The sequence below is a fragment of the Asparagus officinalis genome, chromosome 5, assembly GCF_001876935.1.
Source record: "Asparagus officinalis chromosome 5, Aspof.V1, whole genome shotgun sequence".
Classification (NCBI taxonomy): Eukaryota; Viridiplantae; Streptophyta; class Magnoliopsida; order Asparagales; family Asparagaceae; genus Asparagus; species Asparagus officinalis.
Genome location: NC_033798.1, coordinates 6,713,563 through 6,740,561, shown reverse-complemented (window position 1 = coordinate 6,740,561; position 26,999 = coordinate 6,713,563). Strand labels below are relative to the sequence as shown.

At 38.1% G+C, this 26,999-nt stretch overlaps 4 protein-coding genes and 1 long non-coding RNA gene across 7 annotated transcripts in view; all 5 read right to left on the bottom strand.

The window, feature by feature from the left end:
• Positions 223-3,270, bottom strand: LOC109842684 (protein rough sheath 2 homolog). Its single transcript, XM_020411530.1, has 2 exons — positions 3,151-3,270; positions 223-1,327 (listed from the first exon to the last, which is right to left on the bottom strand). Exon 2 carries the CDS (start codon positions 1,311-1,313, stop codon positions 402-404), a length of 912 nt encoding a protein of 303 aa, XP_020267119.1. The 5' UTR covers positions 1,314-1,327; positions 3,151-3,270; the 3' UTR covers positions 223-401.
• On the bottom strand, positions 5,142-7,826 carry LOC109843344 (serine/threonine-protein phosphatase 7 long form homolog). 3 transcript variants are annotated; one of them, XM_020412280.1, is made up of 8 exons: positions 7,716-7,826; positions 7,532-7,620; positions 6,953-7,455; positions 6,649-6,873; positions 6,483-6,570; positions 5,976-6,398; positions 5,848-5,908; positions 5,142-5,765 (listed from the first exon to the last, which is right to left on the bottom strand). In XM_020412280.1, the coding sequence occupies exons 2-8, from the start codon at positions 7,607-7,609 to the stop codon at positions 5,452-5,454; spliced, it is 1,692 nt and encodes a 563-aa protein (XP_020267869.1). In that variant the 5' UTR covers positions 7,610-7,620; positions 7,716-7,826; the 3' UTR covers positions 5,142-5,451. The 3 variants fall into 3 exon arrangements, with proteins under 3 accessions (XP_020267869.1, XP_020267867.1, XP_020267868.1); XM_020412278.1 differs by lacking the exon at positions 7,716-7,826 and having other exon boundaries at positions 7,532-7,649; XM_020412279.1 differs by lacking the exon at positions 7,716-7,826 and having other exon boundaries at positions 5,142-5,762; positions 7,532-7,649.
• On the bottom strand, positions 7,532-9,152 carry LOC109843345. The gene is made up of 2 exons (XM_020412281.1): positions 7,659-9,152; positions 7,532-7,564 (listed from the first exon to the last, which is right to left on the bottom strand). Exon 1 carries the CDS (start codon positions 9,130-9,132, stop codon positions 7,726-7,728), a length of 1,407 nt encoding a protein of 468 aa, XP_020267870.1. The 5' UTR covers positions 9,133-9,152; the 3' UTR covers positions 7,532-7,564; positions 7,659-7,725.
• Positions 20,173-23,172, bottom strand: LOC109843225. Its single transcript, XR_002247582.1, has 2 exons — positions 20,433-23,172; positions 20,173-20,331 (listed from the first exon to the last, which is right to left on the bottom strand). It is a non-coding gene; the product is annotated as an uncharacterized LOC109843225 (long non-coding RNA).
• Positions 25,189-26,999, bottom strand: part of LOC109843491 — a 3,906-nt gene continuing 2,095 nt past the window's right edge. The window contains exons 2-3 of the mRNA XM_020412427.1: positions 26,685-26,904; positions 25,189-26,007 (exon numbers count right to left, since the gene is read on the bottom strand). Of these exons, the coding sequence (XP_020268016.1) occupies positions 25,571-26,007; positions 26,685-26,904 (657 nt within the window). The 3' untranslated portion in view covers positions 25,189-25,570. The remainder of the gene's footprint in view (positions 26,008-26,684; positions 26,905-26,999) is intronic.

Below are 26,999 nucleotides of genomic sequence, written 5' to 3'. Positions count from 1 at the left end.
AAGCAAACTGTCAGTTAAAAAGCTCAGAATGCACGACATAAATATTACACTTTAACAGAAACATATGACACCATAATACATAACTCTCATAAACACCTGAGGCTCCAGCACCTATATAAACACAATATGACATTTTAACAATTTGTATATGTACCGTACTCATAACTAGTACGCAGATTTGGACACGATAAGCATCATATCCAATCAGTTTGCAACCCAAACTGCAAATATCACGTAACATGACTAATAAAGGCAAACTATCAGTCAAAAAAAAGCTCAGTAAAGCATAGATACTACACCGAAACAGAAACATACAACATCGGAATCCATAACTCTCTTCAGCAAGCTAAACATATAAACAACACAATTGGATACACCAAAAGTACCACTGACAAGCCTCCTCAATGCTGCATTTGCTCAAGAAACTTACTCAGTCTCGCATTCATCGCAGCCCACTGCTCCGCCAGCTTCATCTCCTTCGCCTCTGCATCTCTCCTCAAACTCGATATCTGCTCTTTATACTCAGCATCAATCCTATCCAAAGCAACAACCTCCTCCTCTCTCAACGCCCTTATCCTCGCCTCAGTCTCCTCCACCTTCTCTTTTCTCTTACTTGCTTTCTCAGATTCAAGCTGCAGCTCTACTCTCTTCAGCCTCCACGAACTCTCTTTCCTATGTGAAGCCAGTGCTTGATACCCTTCATCCAATTCTCTGCAACACTCTGATAGCTCATACACTATCGAATTAGGAGACCCAGAGGAAATATTCTGTCGATTGTCGACCAAATTAGGGGAAGGAGAGAGACTGAGAGTCACCGAAGGAGAACCCGGCTTCGAGAGCCACGGAGGAAATATCGGAGTGGGCATGAGAAATTGCGCGTCGTACCGCTCCTTAACCAATTTCTCCGCAAAGTTTTCGAGTATGCGATCGTATTTTCTTGGCTCGATGAAATTAGTAATTGCCCCTTTAGTACTGTTTTGTTTGAGCCTTTGCTGTTTCTCTTTGAAGACTTCCCACCATTTACCGAGTCTTTTGGCAGTGCGGCCTGGGACTTCGGCTGCAATCTTTTTCCACTTGTTACCGTGCTTTGCTTGGAGTTGGATGACGAGGAGCTGTTCTTCTTTTGTTAGCGAGCCTTTCTTGATGCTAGGGGCAAGGTAATTCTTCCAGCGCTCTAAGCAAGATTTGGCGTCTCTATGGAATGGGACGTTCATTCGTTGCGATACGAGGCTCCATTCTCGAGGACCGTAGCGTTTCACGTATGAACGCAAGAGAGCGTCCTCTTCAGTGCTCCATCGTTGCCTTTCCTTCATTTGTCATAATTGATCTGAAATTGAGATTGATATGAAGTAGAGTTTTAATGTTCATATTCCATGTGCAACAAGACAATTTTCAATGAGATGCAAATGTAGAAGAAAGAAATTTAAAAAAAAAAACTATGTGTTCCTGATAATGCTGATAAAAAGATAATTCTAGATATACGGCATTCATAACAATGTTGAGAAAGCCATTTTCTCAAACTTTAGACGTTGGCTGCATGAATCTTTTGCTTTTGTTCAGCACTGTAAAAGACTGCTATACGTTAAATTAACAACCATTTCATCTTTCTTTTCTTTTGGGTCTCGATCCACATTCATGCGTACTCATTGGGCCTATTTTAATCAAGCCAGTCAGTAACAGAAACAGTATCAACTTCTTACAGATATACTCATTCTTTACCCTACTAGAATTAAACTTGACATTCTATCAAAAAAAGAATTAAACTTGATATCGAGATGGGAAGTAAAAATAGAACAAAACCTTGTAAATCATGTACTTGAAAATGGGAAATGTGGCCAAGTCGATCAACAAATTTTATTCAATATTATAGGGTAAGTGTACTAGAAAAGGTAGATGTGGGCTAATCAGAAATTATCAGTTTTGTTGATTGAAAGAAATATTTTGAATCGGGAGTCTAATTGTGATAGAAAATGTAATAAGTTTCATTTACCATGAATTCCTCCCCCTTTCCAATATCTCCTCAAATATCTTACATCGTGCTTAATCTCTCTCCAATGTTAACATAGTACTTTTCTCCACTATAACCATCCTAATTCATTTACACAATGCATTACAAATCAGCAGTTATTAATAGTTCTTGCATATATACATTATATGTGTACATGATGATCCATTGTAACTATGACATTGGCATGTACATGTAACATCAGTTCTAAATAATCTACAACTTTTCTTCTTGCGAAGATGATACCGATTTTAAATGAATTACGCATGCCTATATCAACAATAAACAATCACCATATGCATGATACCTAATATACAGAGAATTCTAGATTATGCCATTTATACCAACATTCAAAACTCAAACTTTAGATATCGTCTACATGAATCTCTTACTTTCATTCAGCACTGTTAAAGATCATCCAATGTGTTAAATTAACGAGTAATTTATTTATTTTTTATACGTTTCCATCCGTGTTCACATCTATATATATAGAGACATGCACATTCTTTATCATACAAAGATTTACATTTATATAGAAATCAAAAGTTTTTTTAAAAAAGGAAGGCACATAACATTCCATATCACGCATTTAAGACGGCAGAGGTATCTAAGCGTACTTGAATTGGAAGATGTGGGCTAATCAGAAACCTTCAGTTTTGTCGATCAAATGAAATATAATGAAGTGGGGGTCTAATTGCAACTGAAACTGTAGTAAGTCCCACAGTTACCTTAGATATCCTCCCCCTTTCTCATTTCTTTTCAAATTTCATCCCTTTCTCAATTTTTTAGAAGTTATTTGCCATGTTATTGGCTTCATCCTCCTAAGTTTTGTCCTTCTAATTATAAACTATTAAAACCCCATATACCACATCTCTAACATACTTTGCAATTTCATTTATAACAAACATCAGGCATTAGAATTTTAGAGGATTGGAACCCTTGTTGAGTTATCTTAAGAGGACCCCAAAACCAAAATTTTGAAGGCAATTAAGCAATTTACCCTTACACTTGCAAGATTCAAGCGTATCCTTCCACATTAGCATCAATTGATGAGTAATGAAAACTCCAAACTTCACAAAAAATCACAAAATAGAAAACCAACTTATCAATCCACAAATAGTAGTAAGGGGAAAAAAAAAACTTACAGAGATCCAGCACCATAGCACGTCAAGCAGCAAGAAGAGCTAAGGAAGCCCGGACTTTAAAGAGGTACAAATAGAAAGAAAAAGAAAATTTTTTAACTTTTTTTTTATTATTATCTTTTGCTGGCAATAACAGCGCACGCGAAGTTTGTTGAGAGGCCCAGCTACGTCTTTTCATAGTACATTGAAAACCAATAGCGACAAATCACTGCCACCCCAATAATAGTGTTGCTACAGCGAGTGGAGGAGGAATTTCCCATGGAGGTCCTCTGTAGAAAAAGAGGGGGGGAGTAGAACGTAACATTATGCAAGGGTGGCACTACAGGCACATCACCAAACACACATTATGTCACACCCCCTCTCTCAGCTATAATACATGGGGTCCACACATGGGATTAAAAAACCTCATGTGTAGATCCCGTGTACTGTAGCTGAGAGAGGGGGTGTGACACAAGGTGTGCCTGTACCATTTTCCATTATGCAAGGGCTTATGAGCTCATAATTTATGAATGTCTTTAAAATATTTAAATTTAGCCACTTTGCACTTCTATACATTCACTTCTTTTTTTATCACTTATATACTCTAAAATATTTAAATTTAGCTATTTTATCGCCAGTTATGAAACGTGGGAATTCTCCTCCAAAAATTTAAAAATAGAATTTTGATTCGTTTAACAATATATTTAACGCAAATTATGGTGATTGTTACATGAGAATTTTGGAGAGAAATCCTCACATTGGCATAATTGCAGGTATTAAATACAAACTTTTAGAAAATTTCGAGTATATAAATGCTACCAACGACAAGTGAGGGGGTATAGTTCGAAGAATGAGAAATTATAAGGTATTTTAAATGCAATTAAGCTGAATACATTGTATTTAGCGATTACAATTCTTCAAGGGTTTATTACTGAGTGTTAGCGATTAATAAGGAAAAAGAAATCCCTCCAGTTGACCCTGTCTACTATATATGTTTATTCTTATTTATTTATTTATTTCATTTACTGCTGCAGATAATAAACGCGGCAGTGTAGAAGGGGAATCTGTAAAAGATCTTGGAAGAAATACTATTAACAAAAATAAAATAAGTGTAAATATAATAGAAATAGTGTAAGGACAATGGCCGGTCTAATCACTGTCTTTTGATATTGACATGACCCCAACAAATTTTGTACGGCACGGTTTGATTTGATTGAAAGACATGTTACTGGAACTACGACTAGACTTGACAGGGCTACTATGCATGGCCTACACCGATATGGGCTGGGTTGGGATGGGCTTTTTTTACAGTACCAATTTGGGTGTGCGTGACGAGTTCACAATCAGTCGGCTAAAATCTAGATTAGAATTGAACCAATATGGAACTCTATTTTTTCCCAACAAAAAAAAAAAAAAAAAAATGTAATGTTATGCTGGCTTTTGCAAAATAAATTTTAAGTTAGTATTCATTTTAGTAGCTTTGAGTTTCTTGTTGCCTAATTAACATATTGAAATTGGTATATTGGATCATTAAATTTATTGTTGTGTTTCTGACTTCTTTTAAACAAGAAAATCCCCCTTAACTTTGGACGAATATCAAAGTCATCTTCCATAACTTCCAAAATATTACAAAACCCCGTTAAGTTTAGGAGAAATTTTTAAAACCAACCATTTTTAAAATTTAATAGGCAAAATCGACCTAAACTGAAAAATATTAGCAAAACCGACCCTTTTCAGGAGAAAAGGGTCGGTTTTGCAGCGGAGGGTGATTTCCGAAGTGCACGGGACTGCTAGTCCCGTGCACTCGCTGTGCACATAACCCGCTGCTGAAACCCAGTGCACGGGACTATCAGTCCCGTGCACTTGGTGTTCCAGCAGCTGCTCTCTGCTTAAAAGTCGGGACTAGCAGTCCCGACTTTTAAGCAGAGAGCACTACCCGTTTGCTGAACACCAAGTGCACGGGACTAGCAGTCCCGTGCACTCGCTGTGCACATTTTTGTGCAATTTTCTCTACATTTCAAGTAGTTCCTGTGCATATATCAACACAAACTTCCTCTAACAAGTCACATACTCATTTCACCACTGCATTTCATGTAGTCCCTGTGCATACATCCACACAAACTCCCACTAACAAATTACATACTGATTTCACCACATACTCATTTCAAATCAAACAAATCACATCACACCACAAACTCCCACTAACAAATCCAGCATAATAACACCACAAACCCACTTAGAAATCAAACATATCACATGATATTATCGACTACAAATCCAAAAATCACATCCCTAAATAGTTTTGTAATGTATATAACCTGTAGTTTACATACATCCAAGAACTCTCCTCCTCCTCCTTTGTCTTCGTCGTCCTCCATACCGCCCTTCGACGAGTTCGTGATCCGGTTGCGTTTGTGGTTGTGACGGTCCAGCTCCATCGTCGACACGTTGGGAAGGTCCAGCTTCATCGTTATTTCTGCGTCGTCCTCGACTTTGTCGCTGTTGTCGTGTATATACGAATGACCTTACCTCCCGTCCATCATGACGATCTTCGTGAGTTCGGTGTAAGGCTTGTTGAAGCCTCTGCATTATAGCCTGATATATTGATACATGTTCATGTGCTTCGGGATTTCTATCTGCTGCGATAGATAGTTCAAAAACAAAATTTCATATTAAATTTGATATTACAGAATGTAAATTTGAGATTTAATTTTTTCGTACCTGCTCGAGCCAATTCCAAACCACGATTTGCAAGAGTTTGAACTTCATCTATTGCTGATACCTGCAAATTTTTCAACACATAAAGTACCAATAAAAATGGACTTAAATCAAAATATGAAAATACTTACTAATTCTCTCTCATCTATACCCCGGGGCACATATCCTCTTTGCGACTCAACCGGTATTGTGGTCGAATGAAGTATCCATCTTCGGGTTATGTCCCAATACCAAGTGTAGTAATCTGATTCCCGAGGAGTTGGTTCAATTTGGTTGACAATACAAAAATGCCTATCATTCCATTTGTGTATAAAAGCTTGATGCACGATCATCCAGTTTATTTGTTGGCCTCCTTTCTTTGCCTTCCTCTCTATCTTTTCAACAAACTGCGGAACATGTTGTGCAAGACCATATTGTCGAAGCACGCGGTCCGGTACATGCATTTCTACTATCTCCAAACATATAAGAGGAACTCTAGCTCTCCATACAACTTGGTATTCTGTGCATATTGGGGGTAGCTGAGGTAGAAATTGGGTGTAGGGCTCCCATTCCATCTACAATAATTTATTGCAGTTGCATATCAGAATTGGGTTTTCAGTATGTAGAAGAAAAAACGCATGTTTTTCGGTGAGAATTACCTGAAAAATCTTCATACGGTCAAGCTCATTCCGGTAGAAATCTAATTGTCTAGCCGGGGTCTCGTCATAGCATTTTTCGACATTCCATCTACAAAAAAATATTTATCATACATTTAGTACCACAATGATAACTACAATTATATTCGCTACACTAAAAATACAATACCTGCATCCCAGTGGAATTTGTCCATCTAATTGTAAATGCGTGCATAGTCTTGGCTTCAAATGAAGTCTCTCCCATGCCCATACTTGCAATAAGCTTAGACACCCTTTAAGCTCACTGTTTTGCATAAGTGCCACTTTTGACATCTCTCTATATAAATACGCCAAAACAGCACTACCCCACGATTTTGTACCACATACGTCCAAGTCCTCGAGGAGTGGTAACCACCTAGCATATTCACAATATTCCAATTTATTAAAATAAGCTAATTCAATGAAATACAGATTCATATTATAAATACACATACCTCGCATGCACTTTATCTTTACTTGAATCTGGAAATAATATAGTACCAATCATGTGCATAATGTATGCACGTGCATGTTGGTCAACCAAAATTTGTGGGGCATCAACAGGCAACGGTACTGAGAAGGTCTCTCTCAACCACTTCAACTTAATAGTTCCTCTAGGCATAGTCTCTGGAGCTACACCTAACAACTCCTCACATCTTCGAGGCCATACATCACTATCAGTGCCGGTAATGCACGGACCATCTATACGGAGACCGAGTATCACGGATACATCTTGTAGAGTAATGGTAGCCTCACCCATTCGGAAGTGGAAAGTATTGGTCTCAGGTCTCCATCTATCCATCAACGCAATCAGTAGGGGCCAATCGAGCTTTATCCAACGAAGCTTTGAACAAGTCAAGAAGCCGGCCCGTCCCACAGCTGCTATGATACGCTCATCCTCTAACCGCCAACGGCTATGGCTGAGGCTATGATCAACCATAACGATACTCGGACCTCTCTGTATAGACAATGATAGTATAAGAATGCAATATTATGTAAATGCAAATATTACAATTATAAAGTAACTGAATTACCTCTGTACAGGATATAATATGTGAACGATGCTGAGCCTGGTCATATAAGACCTCATCACTAACCGGCCCAGGATCCATGGTGTACAAACCTGCACATATAATTATACACATGTTAATAATCAATCATATAGTAATTCAGTTTCTTTATTAAAGTATATAAAAATAAAAAAATGATATAAATTACCAATTAGTTGCTATCTATTGTGTCTAGATGGACAACGAGGTCGAGTATGTCCCGGTTGTTTGCAAAGACTACATTTTTTGTGCTTGACCACTCCTTCTCGCCCTTGATCCATGGTTCCCCTAATTCGCACAGATCGTGGTCGACCTGCTTGTCTCCGGTACTGAGGTGGAACTATATGTGGTCCATTATATTCAGGCCAATACCGACTATCATCAGGTGGATGAAAACTCTCACTATATGTCTTTTGATAGTGAGCTGTTGAATACCAAGGCGAGCAATACCGATTTCTGGGAATTCTAGCACCTCCCGGCTGATTAGAAGAAGCCGCAAGCACATGTGCACAGGGTATTTTTTGGAGTTGTGGTATGTTACATGTGCAAGTGCAATCAACATCAAATAGTTTAACGGTGTAGATACCGTCACAATCTTGTACCTGCCATTCGTTGTCGTTGAATACAGTAATTTGACATGATCTTGCTGCCTCAATTCTTCTATGCAAAATGGACTCATTTTTTGGTGTGTAACGTGTTGTCCAGTCTATGCCATCACCACGCCTTTTGTTGAAGTATGCGTTTAGTCTATAGAATGTTCTCGCAACCAAAGATTGTATTGGCATAGCTCGTGCTCCTTTAAGAACGCCGTTAAAGCTCTCGGAGCAATTAGTCGTCATCATGCAAAACCGCACACCCTCATCCTTACATAATGCCCACCGATGCTCGAATTGAGGCTTCAAGTTATTTTCAATCCAATTATGTGCATCTAATGACAAAGACTTGATTTTCTCCCTGCAATGTTCATACACTAATGTGTCGGTCGCACACCCGGCTTGCCACAAAAGATTTTGCAAATTAATCTCACCGTGTTTTTTCTTGAAATTATCTCTTATATGCCTTAAACAATATCGATGGTGATGTGGTGCACTAAAACCCTCATGTAACGCCCTTATAATTCCTTTCATCCTATCCGAAATAAAGGTAATTATTCTTGGCGCACGGACACTTGGAATCCACTTGTATATAAGTTCAAAAAACCACTTCCAACTAGACGTATCCTCCACCTCCACGACTGCAAATGCTAGAGGAAATAACCCGCCATTTGCATCTACACCGGTCGCTACAAGAAGCACGCCTTTGTACTTTCCATATAAATGTGTACCATCAATGCTCAATAGCGGACGACAAAAAGTGAAGCCCTTAATAGCAGGACCAAATGCCCAAAACACGCGAGTGAACCTCTCCATACCCGGTGCAATCTCTTCGGATAATATTTCGTATTCAGTACCCGGATTATTTCGTTTGATAGCTTCAAGATACTGTGGAAGTAATTCATATGATTTTTCCCAATCTCCAAAAATTTTAGACAACGCTTTCCTCCTTGCATCATATGCCTTATATTTAGATATCTTAATCCCCCGCATGTCATATACCCTCTGAAATATCTGACCTGCATTCAGATCAAGTTCAGCTCTAACTTCAGGCATAATTAGCTTACATATATAAGAAGAAGATGCAGAATAATCATCGACATCCACCGACGGGTTGCAACATGTGTGAAGTCCGCAATATCTACATATTACAAATTGCCCATTTGATGATTTTCTCACAGCGGCATTTAGCAACCAAGGACATTTTTTATTTCTCTCATCTTGCTCATTTGCGTTCTCTACTTCATTCTTATCGTTAAAGAAGCATTTCACATTGTAGTTTGTTGCATTAGTTTTTACCGGCTTGAATTTGACCCGATTCTTGATGGACCATTCTCGGATTGCAAAGATCAGTGCCTCCTTGCTCTCGAATAGATCCCCTTTTTTAAAAGTGAAGTCCTCAGGTCGTTGTAAATTTGGCCCAACATCAACAAATCCAGCTTGAGAAGTATTTATCCAATCCTCATTATGAAACTCGTCGGGCAACGGATCTTCAGCTTCCACATAATCATTGTTAACGTTAAATTGCTCCATCCAACGGGCGTCATCATCGATTCCAGCTGCCACATGCATGCTATCAATTTGCACGCCATCTTCTTCAAAATGATCTGAATCATCATCTGCTTCATCTTCTATAATTGCTCCGACTGGTGGGTAACCCGTAACATGACCTGAAGCGTCGTTAAATATATTAGTTGACGTCCCACCGATAGAATACTCACTTAAATGTTGTGGTTGAGACCATGGCTCTTGACTTGGAGATGTCATAAAACCAATCGACTCGTTGTCTAAGTCAAGCATCCGAGAAAACTCTCCTTGAGGTCGTGAAACTTGGGCAAATTCCTGAATCGGATACTTCTCAATAAACAACTCAATTGACGCTTGCTTCTCGACTAATTGTTTCATGTCATTCAATTCCTCATCTTCGGTAATCTCCACGGCAATAGTTCTACTCTCATTTATCGGACAGTTGAAGAACACCCTAATTGTATATTCTTCTTTCTTAATTTTAGTAACTCTGTGTATTTCCCTAGTCATTCCATCAAAATTACACGACTTAGATAGCATGAACATTTTCCGAGAACCTCCATCATACACCGGCAAATTATTCACTCCGACGCCGAGGCTCCCATTAAAGAAACAAATAATGGATATGGAGTTCGTCATCGAAACTGAAAATACACAGTCCATCATATGCAAATAATCTATTAATATCTGAATAAATCAACATCAAATTTATTACCTTAATCAATCTCAAATAATGGCTACACCCTTAATTATTATTCATCATTTGTAAATAATTGCTAAACCCTAACCCCCAAACCACATTATTCATCCTATTGCACAAAATAAAAACTAATCCTACCCAATTCTAGCAAAATTAACAGCAAAATTAACAGCAAATTTGATGAATATCCCTCTCAAAAATAATTGTTAAACCCTCTCATATGTAAATAATTGCTAAACTAAACCCTAACTCCCAAATTAACAGCAAAATTAAAAAGAAAAACACACCTGAGAATGGGGGTTCGGTGGGCGTCGATGGTGTCGGATGCGCGACGAGGTCGGAGGGCTAGGGTTAGGCGGCGACTGCAAATGGCAGGGGGTCGAAGTCGAAGTTGAAGGCTAGGGTTTGGGGGGGTTGAAGGCTCAGTCACGAGAGCGTCGGGGTCGGCGGCGACGGAAAATGGCGGTGATCGGCGGCGACGGAAAATGGCGGTGATCGGCGGCGACGGAAAATGGCGGTGATCGGCGGCGACGGAAAATGGCGGTGATCGGCGGCGACGGAAAATGGCGGTGATCGGCGGCGACGGAAAATGGCGGTGATCGGCGGCGACGGAAAATGGCGGTGATCGGCGGCGACGGAAAATGGCGGTGATCGGCGGCGACGGAAAATGGCGGTGATCGGCGGCGGGGGTCGACGAGGCCAGCAGGTTTTTTTTTTCTTCGGGGGAGAGTGGTCACGAGATCGCAGAAGGAAAGAAGGAACGAAACGAACGAAAAGAAAGCGGAGTTAGTGGGGTAGGCGGACTGCACGGGACTACTAGTCCCGTGCAGTTCCGTAATTGCAAAATCGACCCTTTTCGGTTGTTTTTGCTAATTAATTTCTGAGACGGTCGATTTTGCACAATAAAATTGAAAAATGGGCTGTTTTAAAAATTTCTCCTTAAGTTTATCGGTTATTAGAATTTACAGTCTAGCTCAATTAGCCACGGTGGATCCGACCTGATCGCTAAAGGCTAGGACTAGTATCATATTAGTAGCTCTTATAAGGAATCCCCATTCACTTCTAAGATTTTCTTTCTTCAAACATACATCTGAATATCGTCAATTACAGTCTTCACATGGTGCATAAAAGTCTACAAAGAAACATTTTTACCAATGAAAATTGAGATTCACACAAAAAACTTTAAGTTAAAGGGGGTTTTCTGATAACCCCCAAAAGATTTTAAAGGACAAATTTTTAAAATCAACTGTTTTTTATTATTAATAGGCAAAATCGACCGTTTTATACAAAAATAGGCAAAATCGACCTCATCTGCTCCCACTGCCGACAGATAATAAAATAATAATAAATGGAACATTTATAAATTGTCTATAACCCCTCATTTCACAAATCGGCAAAAAAAATCCCCCATCCCTCTCCTCTTCCCCGCTATCGGATTCCCCCAAATTGGAAACCCTAATTCGCCATGGATTGCGACTAACTTATCTCACCAATGGATCCTTTAGATCCTAGCCAGATCCCCGGTGATGGAGGAGGAGGAGGAGAGGAGAAGCGAGCCCTCAGGATATTGACTCGTTGCGGTTGAGGCATCATTTTGTCACTGGGGCTCTCGTTCTTTCTCTCTCTCGCCTTCGTTCTCGTGGTGCTCGGGATCGGGAATTTTACGGCGAAGTCTCCGGTCTCGGTTCCGGCGATTTGCAGGATCGTCTCCAGCAGTGAGTTTGCCTTTTGTTCTCCGTCCTCGATTAATTAGGTTATGGGGAGCATGCGGATTGGATATGAAGAGAATTTTGGTTGAGAATTAAGTTTAATAAATTCCTGAAAGATGAATTCGTCTCTAGCAGGGTGTTCCTGAAAAAAGAGAGAATTTTGATTAAGAATTGTGTTGGGCGGGTTCCTGATTAAGAATTTTGATTAACAATAACCCCTCATTTCACAAAGTGACAACCCTGACATCTTGCAGTATTTGTCACCTTGAAGAAGCGGTCTACCATGGAAGGGGAGAAGCCGGTGTGGCGAAGGAGAAGGGAGACGGAGGTCTCATTGGGAGAGGTGAATAGCCAACGGAGTCGGAGGAAGGGGATGGAGGAGGAGTGGAGGTGGGTGGCTGCGGCGAGGCTGGAGAGGCCGGCGCCTATGGTGATGGTAGTGGGAGCAGATGAGGACGAGGGAGGAGAGGGGGCGGCTTGCGGGAGGAGGGAGAGACAATGTGGGGGTAGATGACAGGCAAGTGAGTGAGGAGAGAGAGAGAGAGAGAGATGGTGAGGAGAGAGATAAGGGCTACACGGACTAGGTCGATTTTGCCGATTTTTGTATAAAGCGGTCGATTTTGCCTATTAATAATAAAAAACGGTTGATTTTAAAAATTTGTCCTATTTTAAAAGTTACGGGAGGTTATCTGTCCAAGTTGAGGGGATTTTCTAATTTTAGATATTAAGAATACGTCCCTCTCAAATCATTGAAATTGTTATCAGATCCCTCAATCCTTATCATTTATGTGAGCGGCATTATTAATTTGCATAGGGTTTTCCAAACCATCAAAACACTCTCCTATCTATTCTCGAAAGAGTCATGTTGAACAATGCCTGGAGCAATGGGGAGGGGACACCTAACCCATCCCCTCTCATGTCCCATGAATTTGGGTCCTTGGGGAATTTACCTTCTCGAAATCCTCCTAATCTCGTCATTCAGATTTAATGTTCCTTGATTTGAGTAGATCAAGGATCACGTGCGAAGAAAACCCTAATCAACGGGCACCTTCATCTAAGCTTCTTCCTACCAGTCTTAACTGCAGTCCCTGGGTTATCTTTTTACAATTTATAAAGAATGTTACTTTTCATTGAGATCACTCTATGGTTTTCCCGTACTCCTGTATATATAGGCCGCAATCTGTCTGATTCATGCTTCACGTAACTAGGGTTTGCAAAAGAGGGAAAATGCCATGGACGCCATAGGCCAACTACTGTATGCCTACCTAACATGCATCTTTAAATTATCTTTTTTCCAAAGAGGAAAAACAGAAAGGCATGGAACCTGCAAAGAAAAGCGATCTACAATTCTACACCCCCCACCATAGACACTTCAAGAAATACTTTATCGTGTTGGTGTTGACGAACCGTAAAACTTCTCAACATTACTTCAGGGTCTTGTTCTTAATGATAAAAAAAAATAAAAGATAATCACACAAAGAATGGACACAATAATTTACGTGGAAAACCCAAACGGGAAAAACTACGGGTTGAGCTCAGAGCTCGGAGGATAGTTCACTATAATGAAATCAACAAATGGGTACAAGGCACGTACGGCATACCCGACAACGCCAACTTCCACACAGCCCTCACACACGCTCCTTCTATATTAACTCAACACTAGAGATCTCTATAACACACGAGACACTCCTTCACTCTAACTCTCTATACTTTCAAGAGAACAATTGGAAAACTTGGATTACAACTCCACAATGAGAGAATCATGCCCGAAAAGACCATGCAAAATTGTATCTGCATGAAGAAAATTATAACAATAATTGAGTTGGAAATTGAGCCAACTCCAACATATTGTCCTGCTCAAAAATCCTGCGTCGACAGCTATCACTTTGTTGATGAATATAGATATCGAAAGTATCTGAATTAGGGGCTGTTTGGTTGTTGTTGGTAAAGTTGTGTATTTATGACACAACTTGGAAAGTTGTTGTCCACCTCATCAATTTTACTTTTATATTTTTCTTTGTTTGTTTTTTATTCCATTGGAATCATAAATTGCTTGTTTGGTTTGTAAATGTAACTTTAATTGTTTGTTTGGAAAGTGTAAAAAGTGGTCCCTACTCAAATGATCATATTGGTTGAAATTATTTTTTATTATTTTTTCCTGACTTCAATGTCAGCTTTCTCCTAAAATCATGTCTTTTTTTTTATGAAATCACTTTACAAGCCACATCAGCATATGAAATCACTTTACACTATTTTCACAACTACAAACAAACAATTGAAAGTGATGAAAGCTGACATTGGGACCCACTTTTTTACACTATTTCCATCCTTTTACATGGTAAAAACATACAACCAAACAGCCCCTTACCCCCAACTTCTCTCGAGAGCTTTACCTTCGTGGCATTGGCTCTGATGGATACGCTTATTTGAAAACCATGATGGCAAAGAGTCCAAGCCGGCATCGGGTTGAATCGCAACGGAGACTTGGATTTGTGCAGTTGGCCTCCACTGGCGCGTCATTGCTAATGGACATATCCTATTTTGACTTATTCGGGACGTCGCGTATGTTGGGATCCCATGTACAGGCTAGAGAACTCGAGCCTTGTGCACTGGCGCGTCATTGCAAGATAGAATTTTGCTGATGGTTAATCGAAAAAAAATATTCATATGATTTCAAGGAAAAGAGTTTTAAGATCTATATATGGAGGGAATGGAAACAAGATACACAGCAACTGGTCTGAAAGAAATCGCACATTTTTGTTCATGCCGAAACTTTGGTTTCTCTGAATCCATGTCACTTTCCATGTTCAACGTTATTGTTTTGTTTTACTTTGATTTTCACGTTAAGTTCCTCTGATTCATTACTTGTTTGTATAATCGTCTCGGAATAAAACATGAGAATATTAATTTGATTCTCCATTTCGATTGCTTTTTCTAGTGTGCAGACTTTCCGACTCGTGTAACCTGTTTTGCAGTTATCCAGACCTGTTCTAGCTAGGTTTAATGGTTATATCTTGCATTAAAAGTAAATACCAATAAAAATAGGTTTACAGAAATCCTAGATTTTTTTTTAAAGTGGATAAACACTGATGACTAGTCCTAGTTTAGAAATACATCTACTAACTTGATGAAGAGAAGAGTGTTAATAAAGTACACAAGGAAAAACGTATGAACATAAAAAAGTGAAGCATGAATGAATGATTTGTAGAAGTATTTGGTTACAGAAAAATTAATCACAAAGTTAACAAGTTACATTGGTTCTTTTTTTTTTTTTTTTTTGGCAATTTAGAGATGCATATGTATGCCACACACAAAAAAAAAATAGACATATAAGTGCACTCAATAAGAAACAGGAGTGAAAAAGTGTGTGCATATGAAGTTGGAAATAGCTCCATTGATGATTGAGTGAGAATTGGTAGAAAATAGTTGAAGCAATCTGTAACTAGTTCCCTCCCTCCCTCCCTCTCTCTCTCTCTCTGTTCTTTTCTTCTTCTTTTTTCGTTTGGTCATTTGTGAATTATAGTTTTTATAACGGATATCTAAACTGACGGAAATTTGACTGAAACTATTGGATTAGTAGCTGGATAGAGTCACAAGATTGATTTTAGTCAATGCAGTAGGAGTGATAGGCTCTTATTTAGTGAAGCAATAAGGACTAATTTTTTCAAAAAAAAAGAGGATATATTGCTGTTAATTTAACCAATGAAGTGGTCCGTAACAGGGCTGAATAGATGTAATTGAAAGACAAACGCAACCTCTGAGTTTGAGAAATGTTTTTGTTGTTTTATCGGCATCATGCATGGCTGAATAATTCATCATGCCTTGGGCATCAGCCACTGGCGGCGCATAGGAAAGAGCGTTCATGGAGGCCAAAGAGAGCAGAGCTGCACCTTGAATCGGATGAAGCCAGCAGGAGGAGGGAGAAGATGGAGGAGATTGAGCAAATGCGCGGGTACGAGCATCAGAGGCCATATTCAGATATGAAATGGGCATTGATGAGGTATTTCGATATGATTTTTCCTTAAATCACTATTCTTGGACGTTGGTGTATCAGATTGCGCGCGTTGTTTGTAGGTGTTGGATGGTTAACTTGTTGGCTGAGAGTTGTGAGTTCTAACGCGATATCTTCCTGTTTCGATGTAACTAATGTAATGTGGTCTCCTCATGAGCTTTTTAAGTGAAAGTTTGTGCTTTTGTTTGTGTTTCAGTTTAACGTTTTATCTTGTAGTTTTCGAGCTTTTCAGTATCTGTCAGCTCTTTTGTTTGTTGTTTTTTTCATGCAAGGGTTTCGGAGTTTCAGTTCTTTATGAGAGTTATGGATCCTCATGTTATGTTTGTGAATCTGTAATGTTTTTTTTTTTTTACAGTACTGTTAAGAGCATTCTTAGTCTTGGTTTGTGTTCAGTGTATTTGCATTATATTTACAGTGTTGACATCCACTTTTTTATATATGAATGAGAATATAATTTGTACTAAGATTTCAAACTTGACCAAAGTCCCATATTGCCAAGAACTATTTTTTTGTTTGCAATCATTTGTTCATTGGAAAATCTAATGCAGCCAGAGAAGGTGCTTAACCAGTCTTTTTTTATATATAATAAGGATACACTCATTTAAGAAATAAGATTGTTAAATTTTGGAAAACAGTTTGTACGTCTCCTGGGCTTAAATCTAGCAGAGTACAGAAAAGCTGGGGGAAATGAGGGGAAACATATAAACAGAGGGTTACTTTGTCTATATACACCTCAAATCTATCTTATTTACAAGTTTACCTCCGGATCTAATTAAATATCTACTAATTTACTTAACACTCTTAAGTTAAAATACCTCTCATTAACAATGTTAAATTTCAATCTGCGGAGAGATGAAAGGATAGAATATACCTCTATTTCCTTTAAAAAAAATTACTTTTGCGTATATATCCTCCAAATTTATATTATTTGCAAGGTTGCCCCTAAATTTGCATATTATCTAATTTACCTCTAGTAATTTCGGCGTGCTAATGAAATGTAAAAAACCAATGTGGAAATATATAAGTAGGTGTAAATTAGCAAATATGAAGACTACAATGGTAAATATAAATATGAATGGTAAATATGCACATAGAATAATAGATTTGGGCCATATACGGATAAACTCATCAATAAGTGTTTTAAACTTTATAAACAATAAATTTTAAAATTAAGGCCTTAGGGATATAAAAACGAGGGATAGATAAATAAATATTTTAAAATTGTAATGATAAGATTTTAGTGGAAAATTAATTGTTCAAATTAAAAGAGGTTAATTACAGAGAACCCTCTTGAACTTTTGGGGAGTAGAAGTAAAATCCCCCTCAAAAAATTTCCCCACTAAATCCCCTGAAATTAGGGTTTATTGCATATACCCCACCCCCATGAACTTATTTATTTCAATAATTTTATAGTAAATTTTTTAGTTTAATCTTACATTAACATCATCATTTCTAACATCTCAGTGGTGCCAAAAAATGAAAAATAGTCCCTTAATTCTAAAAAATTACTTAATTTTCTTTTTTTTAAAGGAGTTCTCCCGGGACTAAGAAGAAAATTTTTATCTTTTTTGTCATGTGCTTACCCCGTGCTTACCCCATGATACGTTAGAGTTCGATGGTGCTAATATGTGGATTAGAAGATAATTTTTTAAGCAAGATTTAGTGAAGTAAATAAGTATAGGGGGGTTCTGTGCAATAAATCATAAAGTTTAGGGATCTAGGGAATAAAAAAAAGTTGACGGGCATACTGCAACTAAGAATCCTCTTTGCTCGATCCATTTCCATCTTAATTTATATCAAAATTTCATAAGATCAAAAGTGTTTTCGTTTCGCTTCTCTTTAGGGGTGTTTGTTTCATTTTCAAAAAAAATAGGAAACACTTTCTAGTAGTAAAAAAATCTATTTCCGCTTCTTTCCATGTATTTCTAAGAAGCAACTTTTTTTGTTTGTTTTGGCATGAAAACATGGGGAGGAAATATTTTCTATATCATTCTCTTGTTTGTTTCAATAGGCAAAAATGGTTTCTACCCAAATATTTAATTATTATTTTGTTTTAAAACGTACCCCTCCTATTAATCTTTTTATTTAATTATCATTTTGCACTCTTTTCATCCCTTTCATACTCATTTCCTCTCAAATTTGGTGGATTTGGTTTCCAGCCAAAAAGTACATCCCCCCACCTTTTAAGAAAACTTTTCTTAAAACATAGTAGTGAAACAAATACAAGAAATGGAATCTCGTGGAAAAAGAAATTTCATTTTTTGACATTGCCAGTAGTTTTCCAAGCCTCTCCATGCATGATTTTATACGTGAAACAAACATCCTCTTAGTTGCAATCACTTGGATTATCTTTATGACTTGAAAAAATGTAATTTATGTTGATATGATTTAATATGTACATGATTGGTGAAAACTAAAAGGAAAAAAAGAAAAAAATAGAATTTCTGTCAAATTACAATTGTATAAATTTTGCATATTATTGTGTCTATGTATAACGGACTCCTCTATATACTAGGGTTTTCAAAAAAGGTAAAATCAATGCAAGTACAACACTATGTACCCCTACAAGTACTTCAAGAAATTCTTTTTCGGGTGGCACTAGGGGCACACCCCCAATCACAACCTCAACCACACCCTCTCTCTCATTTGTTACAGTGCACCAGGCCTCACATAGGATTTTAAATTTTAAAATCTCATGTGGGGCCGAGTGCACTGTAACAAATAAGAGAGGGGGTGTGGTTGAGATTATGGTTAGGGGTGTGCCCCTATCATCTTCCTTCTTTTTCACCTCCCACAAAAATCCTTAGCTGAATTCAAGGCAGTATAAAAAAAATTCGTAAGCATGGAGGTGCCCAATTGCTACGAAGCCATGCTAGCTATCTTCTTCCTTCGGTTTGGACTCTGCCTTCACGGTAGTTAAAATAATAATAATTCAAGCAGATCGTATCAGTCTTCAACCCAAGCACTAAAGAATCCGTAGCACTTCCTGTTTGTTTTGCATTTGAGGAGAGAATTTGTGTGTGTGCGTGTGTGAGTGTTTTTTCACCCCCTTCAATCCGTGGCTCACAAAAACGATGAGATCTGAATATAGGTGGCGGAGATGTAGGAGTGAGACCCGGGAACGAAAACACCCCTCATTTTCTAAGAAAGCTATTTTTCTGTAAGGCTGTTTGGTTCGTTTTCTAGATATAGGGAAATGCAATTCCATGTAAAAAAACATAAGTTTCGAGTTTTCCAAACTTTTCTAAGAAATAGATTGTTTCGGTTTGGTTCGCACATAAAAAATTGTGGGAAACCAATGTATTTACTTTTCTTGTGTTTGGTTCGCATAGAAAAAAAGGAAAACTTTTGTTGGTTTGACATTTCCCACTTTTCTTGTGTTTGGTTGGGTTTTGAAGTTTGTAGGAAAAAATGTTTATGGTCACCATGATAAGATTACCCCCATTATATACAAATTTATTTGTGCTCGTTATATGAGGTAATCTTAATCATATAAAAGTTCAAATTTAACATGAACAAAGCATAGCATCAGAAAATCTGTTGAGTCCATCAACCTGAACAAATGGTCATGCTCATGTGGATTGTTTTGAACAAATAAGAATAGTACCCGCCGATAATGACAAAACTGATGTGGTCACAAACTGAACATAACCAAACATGGTATAACATCAACAATATATGCATAAAAACTGGCCGAGAACAAAAGCACAACACAACCGGTCTCCACAACACAACCAGGCTCCACAACACAACACAAAAACTGGCCGAGAACAAAAGCACAACACAACCAGGCTCCACAACACAACACAAAAACTGGCCGAGAACAAAAGCACAACACAACCAGGCTCCACAGCGCAACCAGTCTCCACAACACAACCAGTGCAAACACATACATGAACTTTTAATGTATGGATTTTACTAAACAACATGAAGACACAGGCTAACTGTTGTTCTCACACTCAGAGAAGTCTGTATACATACGCATATATATATATATATATATATATATCACAATATGAAAAAAGAAATTGGACCAATTGGATGCAATTTCTGATAACAACAAGTTTATGAAAATCCTTGAAATATCACAATATAAACTTACATATATTTCCATTTGTATTTAAGTCTCAAGTCATAAAAATCTATAAAAAAGGAAGCAAGAATCACCTGCAAATGGCTCTTCACTTCATCATTGGTGAGTCCATCAACCTTCATCAGCTCCCTGATCTGCTTCGGCATCCCAACTGCAAATATTCATCAAGCCACACCAAAAACCATCAGATACAATAACAAACAACACTAACATCAAAACCAACAAAAAATATTTGCATCCATTAAAACTCACCGTGAGATACACCGAGCTGTTGCAGGGCATTCAAGAACCTCTGATGATATCAAAAACAACAAACAACACTAACATGTGCCCACAAAAAACTGAGCAGGAAAAAATCCAGAAAAACAGCATATGCACACCAAACTGAACGCAAACAGATAGTAATGGTCACAAAGCATATGCACACCAACAACATCAAGAACCAACAAACAACATCAAGTAATCAGGGCATTCAAGAACCTCTGATGGTATCAAAACCAACAAACAACACTAACATGTGCCCACAACCAAGCTCACAACCAACCAACCAACAAACAACACAACCAGCCAACCAATAACATGTGCCGACCAGGAGTGAAATTGTAATAACATGTGCCTTTTCAGGCTCACAACCAGACTCACAACCAGCCAACCAACCAGGCAAAAACACCACCAGCCAACCAACATATAGAGGCAATATGTGCCCATAAAAAACTGAGCAGAAAAAATTCAGAAAAACAGCATATGCACACCAAACTGAACGCAAACAGATAGTAATGGTCACAAAGCATATGCACACCAACAACATCAAGAACCAATCAGGAAAACATCAAGTAATCAAGAGTTGTTTACTGGTTATGGATGAGGGCTCAGAATTTGGTCAATATCATCATTGTTAGCCATCCAGTACAATATCAGTAGATATTGCAGGTTGCTAATCTCAGATCTAATGAAAATCATCATAGCCTAAAAGTAAATAGTCACCAATGTAGAATTGTTTCATGAAAACTTACAACCCAAAAAAACAGTGCCTGAAAACAAATCTCACGAACACAAAACTGAGCACGGACACCTTAGAAAACCTGAACACAAAGGAGGCTGCACAAAACAGAACCAGGCTCACAACCAGGCCAACCAACAACATCAACCAACCAACCATCCAACCAACAACATAGCCACGGGAGCTCGACGACGAGCACAAATAACAACCAAAAAACAGCCACGGGAGCTCGATGATAAGTTATGAAATTAACAGAAAACTTGCATAGATCTTCTGTTGTGCAAGTAAAACCAGACCCATGCTAGCCTGGCCTGAAAACAAGCATATGGGCATGTGTTGTTGCTTTTTCTGCGTAGGGAATAGACAGTGCACTTATTTTGTATCTTCAAGAAGTTACAAGTAACTCATGAAGAAAGGATCAAAAAACTCACGTAACATCATTGTGGATGTTTCTTTAACCACTATATGTACAAGTTGTGATCTTCATATGCGTTTATTGACATTCAAACCTCTTTCCATCTAAATGTGTTAATTATGAAGTATTAAAAGCGAAGATAAACTCCACCAGGAAAACAATATTTCCCACACAGTTCAATGCTATGGTTAGTTACGTGCCCTATAAAGGATCAAGTAATGCTTAATGGCACTTGGCAAGTACAAAGACCTACCGTTTATTTGGTCATACAGTTCAAAACCATGCAAATTAAGAAGGTCAAAACTCTTTCTCCTAGAAAAGATCGAGATAAAGATGAAAACTAGTAAGAGTTTTGCTATAAAGAATTGCATTCATCTTTAAGACACAAATAAGACGGAATCACAATTATGAAAGATCCACTTTAGCATACTGAGATTACAAAAACAGGATTATTTATATGAATGTGAACAAGATGACAATATCAGTGTATTCAAGACTTGAATTTTCCGAGTAGCATGAAACTCATCTAGACATCACATTCACTTCTCGTATCAAGTAGTCCTTCGGCATAGTAATTGTAAAGTAATAAATAGATCAATAACACTTTACTTATATATTTACAAGTGCCACTAGAGGACGTAGTAATGCAAGTTATGGGTACATCGCATTCTTTGACAATTTGACATTACCCAACCTACCTAGTGAAAGATTGAAATAAGTTGCATGTATAAAATCTAAGACAACATAAAAACAACATGCCACTCTGGTGAATGAAATGAACCATCCGTCTGTGACAGTCCTCGTTAGTAAAAATTCAACAAAAATAAAAGTATTGCATACCAAAATGCAGAGAGAACAAATATAAAGAACTAAACAACTGTATTCCTTTACAAATATAAAGAAAAATGAGATTCTCAAACAGCTTAAAGTTGACAAAAGGAGAGAGAGAGTTTCCTGCTTATTTATTGTATCCTTAAGTCCATAGAATCCACAATTCATTTGGTAATGAAGATATGTTAGCCAAGAAACTATACTCCTATATAAAGAAATAAATCAGAAAGATCAATTTGCCTAAGTGCATTTCACAGTAATTATTTGCATGAGCCTTGCTATTCAATTAATTAGAAATTGAAAATTTTGCAAGCTGCTCTAAGTGCTCCTACTCCTTCCATACCTTCTATAATCTCCAAACATCTCAAATTATTTCCTGGAAGCAGTAATTTCATTACTTATGCTTTGGCTGTGAAACTACAAGCAAAATCTACCAATGTATGGCCGAAGAAAATAGCTAAAAAGCGTAGTCTATGACAACTATCAAGTATTCACCATATTTCAATTAACTAAAATTTGTGCTAAATTTGGTGCTAATTCAAGAATAATCTCAAAAGTGATTAGTTAATTAATTGCATAAAATGAGCTTGAAATTAATGGCTTTATCAGATTCACAGGGTTCTATCTACTAAAAAACACGAAATTGACAAACAATCTAGAGACTTCAAAACCCTAGAAGAACAAATAGATGATGGTATGAAAAGGTACGAACCATTCTGTCCTCGATCCCCTCAGGCCCACCGGCGGCCGAGTCAGGCCCGCCGGCGGCCGAGCCTAGCCTCGACCTCTGCATCGCTTTGTACGCTTGGTTCTTCCCCCATCCTCTCTCGTTCAGGGCGAAGGATTCAGGGATTGAGACCGGTACTTGGTTCAATTTTGATAAATATGAAAAGTAAGCACGAAATCCCAGGCGAAAGATGAAAATCAAGCACGAAACCCAGCCGCGGGAGATTTCTGGCGGGAGGAGAGGAAGGAGGTAACCCTAGCGTCACCAAAGAAATCAACGAGGGAGAAAAAATCCGAGTTGGCCAGCGGTTTCGTCGATTTCACTCGGTTGGGGAAGGAAATCGGGGAGAGAAAAAAATCCTAGGTGGCAGAATTTTCAGCGACGATTTCCCTCTTCAACCATAGCGAACCAAAGCAATGAAAAGAAACGAGTGGAAACAAAAAATCCGACATGGAGAAGGTGTCAGACGCAGAAACCCGTTTCCACCAGCCTTTTAAGCGAACCAAACAGCCCCTAAAAAAAGGCAGACAGCAAATAACGGTGGACATATTTAGGGGCTGTTTGGATCAGGTATTTTGAAGAGGAAAGGAGAGGGAAAGCTGCCAATTTGTCAGCTTTTTGATGGTTTTCCCCCAAAATCGTCTCTATAATCATATGCACCCAGTATAGAACAGTTTACAGTCAAAATATGATTATTCTACAAAAACCACCTTCAATTTTTAATTTTTACATAAATCATCTTTAAATGGCTTTTTGTTGCAATCAACCACGTGAACTCACTTCTAAGCCAAGTTTCTCCCAGTTCTGTTGTAGTAATTAGTTGTCAAATATCAAAGTATATTAGAGAGATGATCTTTAATGAAAGTCAAGTGGGTCAATTATCAAATAAAATTAACTAAGAAGTGGACTCACGAGGTTATAACAACAAAATACTCTTTAAACATGATTTATATATAAATTAAAAATAAAAAAATTTGATCTACATAAAATAACCAAATTTTAAAGGCTGTTTTTTTTTACCAACCTAGGGGAGGGCGTGAGACGAGCCAATTTAGACTCGTGACTTGGCCCGTTGGGTTCAAGACTGGGCCGGGTCCAATCCGGGCCTGCGCAAGGCAGAATGAGTCGGGCCTATTTCTTTGATCTCGGATCTAGGATTAGACACCCATGGATTTTTTTTTTAACTTTTTCTACTTTTTTATTTTTAATTTCTAAACTATATTAACTTTGTATTAATATCATTAAATTATTTTTAAATTATTTTTTCTATTTTACTCTTTATTTAAAATGATATACACACACACATTGCACAAAGATAAACATCACATAGAAAAACATCGCAAATACAAAGATATACATGGTTCAGACTTGAAAGAACGACCTACGTCTACATAATATTAATAATATTCTTTTAGTTTAAATTTAAATTACAAATACAAGAGGGAAAAAATGTTAGCTAAAAACTAGATTATAATAATTAAAATTCGGGGTCGGGTCATGCTGGGTCGGATTAGGTCGATGTTGGGCCAGGTTAAGGTGAGTCGGGCATATTTCTCTAGTCCCGGGTTTGGAGCTGGACACAACCTGACCCATGACCAGGGTATATCACGGGCCGAGTTGAGCCTAGCCCACTACGGGTCGAGCCGGGTCATGATCCATGGCGGGCTGGGCCAGGTCTGCCCGCGTGTTGACCGGCCCGCACCCAACCCTACACCAACCTGCTCAATTAACTCTTAACAAATTGACTGGCAAAATACTGCTTTAACAAGTCAAATTTACAAGTTAGCTAGCAGAAGAGAACTTTAACAACTCAAATCTGAATACACTTGGACGGGTACAAGGTCAGCACCACGCAGTCAAGATAAAACTGTGAACAGTCCATGGATAACTTGTGAAAATAAAGCAATTGTTTCCACACGCTTTCAGAACTTTGAAAACTAACAATAGAAGAAGCAGAGAAGAAATTGCCAAGGTTGTTGAACAAGAAGTTTCCTACTCATGGCTTTTGTACTGTTGACAATGTAACACTCCATGATGAAAATGTTCTCACAACAACAAAAAAATTATTTTATCTTGAATGAACAAAAGTAACAAGAAAAGGCACTGAAATGTATTTAAGGCCGTGTACAATCCAACAATACAACAAAATCTCTCTATATAATTTTTAGTGGTTTTCAGCAAACCAAAGAATCAAAGGTAAAACACTATGATGATTTCCCCGCCTCGGAAAAATGGCAGGTTATTGCTATTCTTCATATTAGAGGACCCTCCATCTCAGCCTTTTGTGGATCGGTTCTCACTGAATTCATACTTAAAAGAAATATACTATTCAAAATTGAATTGTGAATATATGAATTTAATTATTCAAATAACTCGAATACCTCCGTCTCTCTGACTTCCCCATTCGCTTCTTGTCATTAGTTATCGGCTTCAGCAGNCAGCCGCCTCTCAGACTCGATCTCTAACTGAAGCGATGATTTCAACCTCCTCAGGTGTCCAACGCATTGCTTATGATCAGAAAAAACACTGCACTTGCTTTCGCTCCTCTCTATATTGTGTTTTCTTTCATATTTAGCTTGCCATTTTGCCTGCAGATATCTCAATGATCTCCAAGGAGGCAAAGGCATGGAGTGTTGCCTAAGAGAATACTTTGCAGCATCAACCATAATTTGCAAGAACTGCTCGAGGTTGGCAAGGGAGCCTACATAGATCACTGGTAGAGAGGACAATATTGTGTCATAAGCTTTGACTGCTCGTGCTATTTCAAAGTGACTTCGGAAATCAATGTCAATGATTGACCGCTCAAAAACCCCGGTACTGCCATTAACGATCACATCAATGTATTCATGATCACCTAAAATGGGAATACGAGAAAATCAAATTAGAACAGATTTAGTATTGGATCCCTAGCATAACTGTCAACAAAGAAGATGAGATTGTGCAATCATTGCAGTCCTTTGATTGATTTGAAAATAAAGAAATCTGAACAGTTTCAATAGAATGTTTTCAATGACAACAGATATAATACGAAAGCTAAGTTTGCTGAATTTGCTCCTACATTGCTTGTCTACTTGTACAAATTATGTAATTGGAGCCTTATCTACTCCTATATTGCTCTATTGTATTCTTTTCTAATAGAAGTGGGCTAAGGCCCTTACTCTTAAGAAGAGTGTTAATTGCAGATAAAACCCCAGTACTAGCGCCCAATTGCGGATAGACCCATGTAGATCTACCATTGTAGATAGACCCGTGTGAACTTTTTGACTCTTTCACCCTCAGAGAAAGAGAAAAATGAGTTTTTTACAAAAAAAACTCCTGACAGTAAATGAGTTTAAAAAAAATCACAGGGTCTGCCCGCAATTGCTCGCAACAATAAAACTACAGGGCGTCTATCCGCAATTGGTGATAGAACAGGGGAGTCTATCTACAATTAACCCTAAAAAAAGCTCACCAGCTAAATTTACTAGTCTTACCGCCAAATTTACTAGTATAACCGTAACAGAGCTCTGTATGTAATGAATATAAGCATACCTCCAGGCACTTTGTCAAATCCTTGCCATTTAGACGAGCAGACCGCAGCATCATAACCAGAAATCCTTAGGTGTTTCACTAGTAACTGCCGGATACAGCCGCCACTACACTGGGCATCTCCTTTGAAAGTATGAAGGTCATTCTCATTGATAGATAACAGGAGAGAACGAACAGCTGATGACAAATCAGTGTCACATTGCTCCACATCATGTTTACGTAACTGAAGAATGGAGAACTATAACTTGTTAGTATGTTGCTCTAAAGAACATGGATACATATTTCGACAATGAGTCGAGATACATATGGGGATCAGAA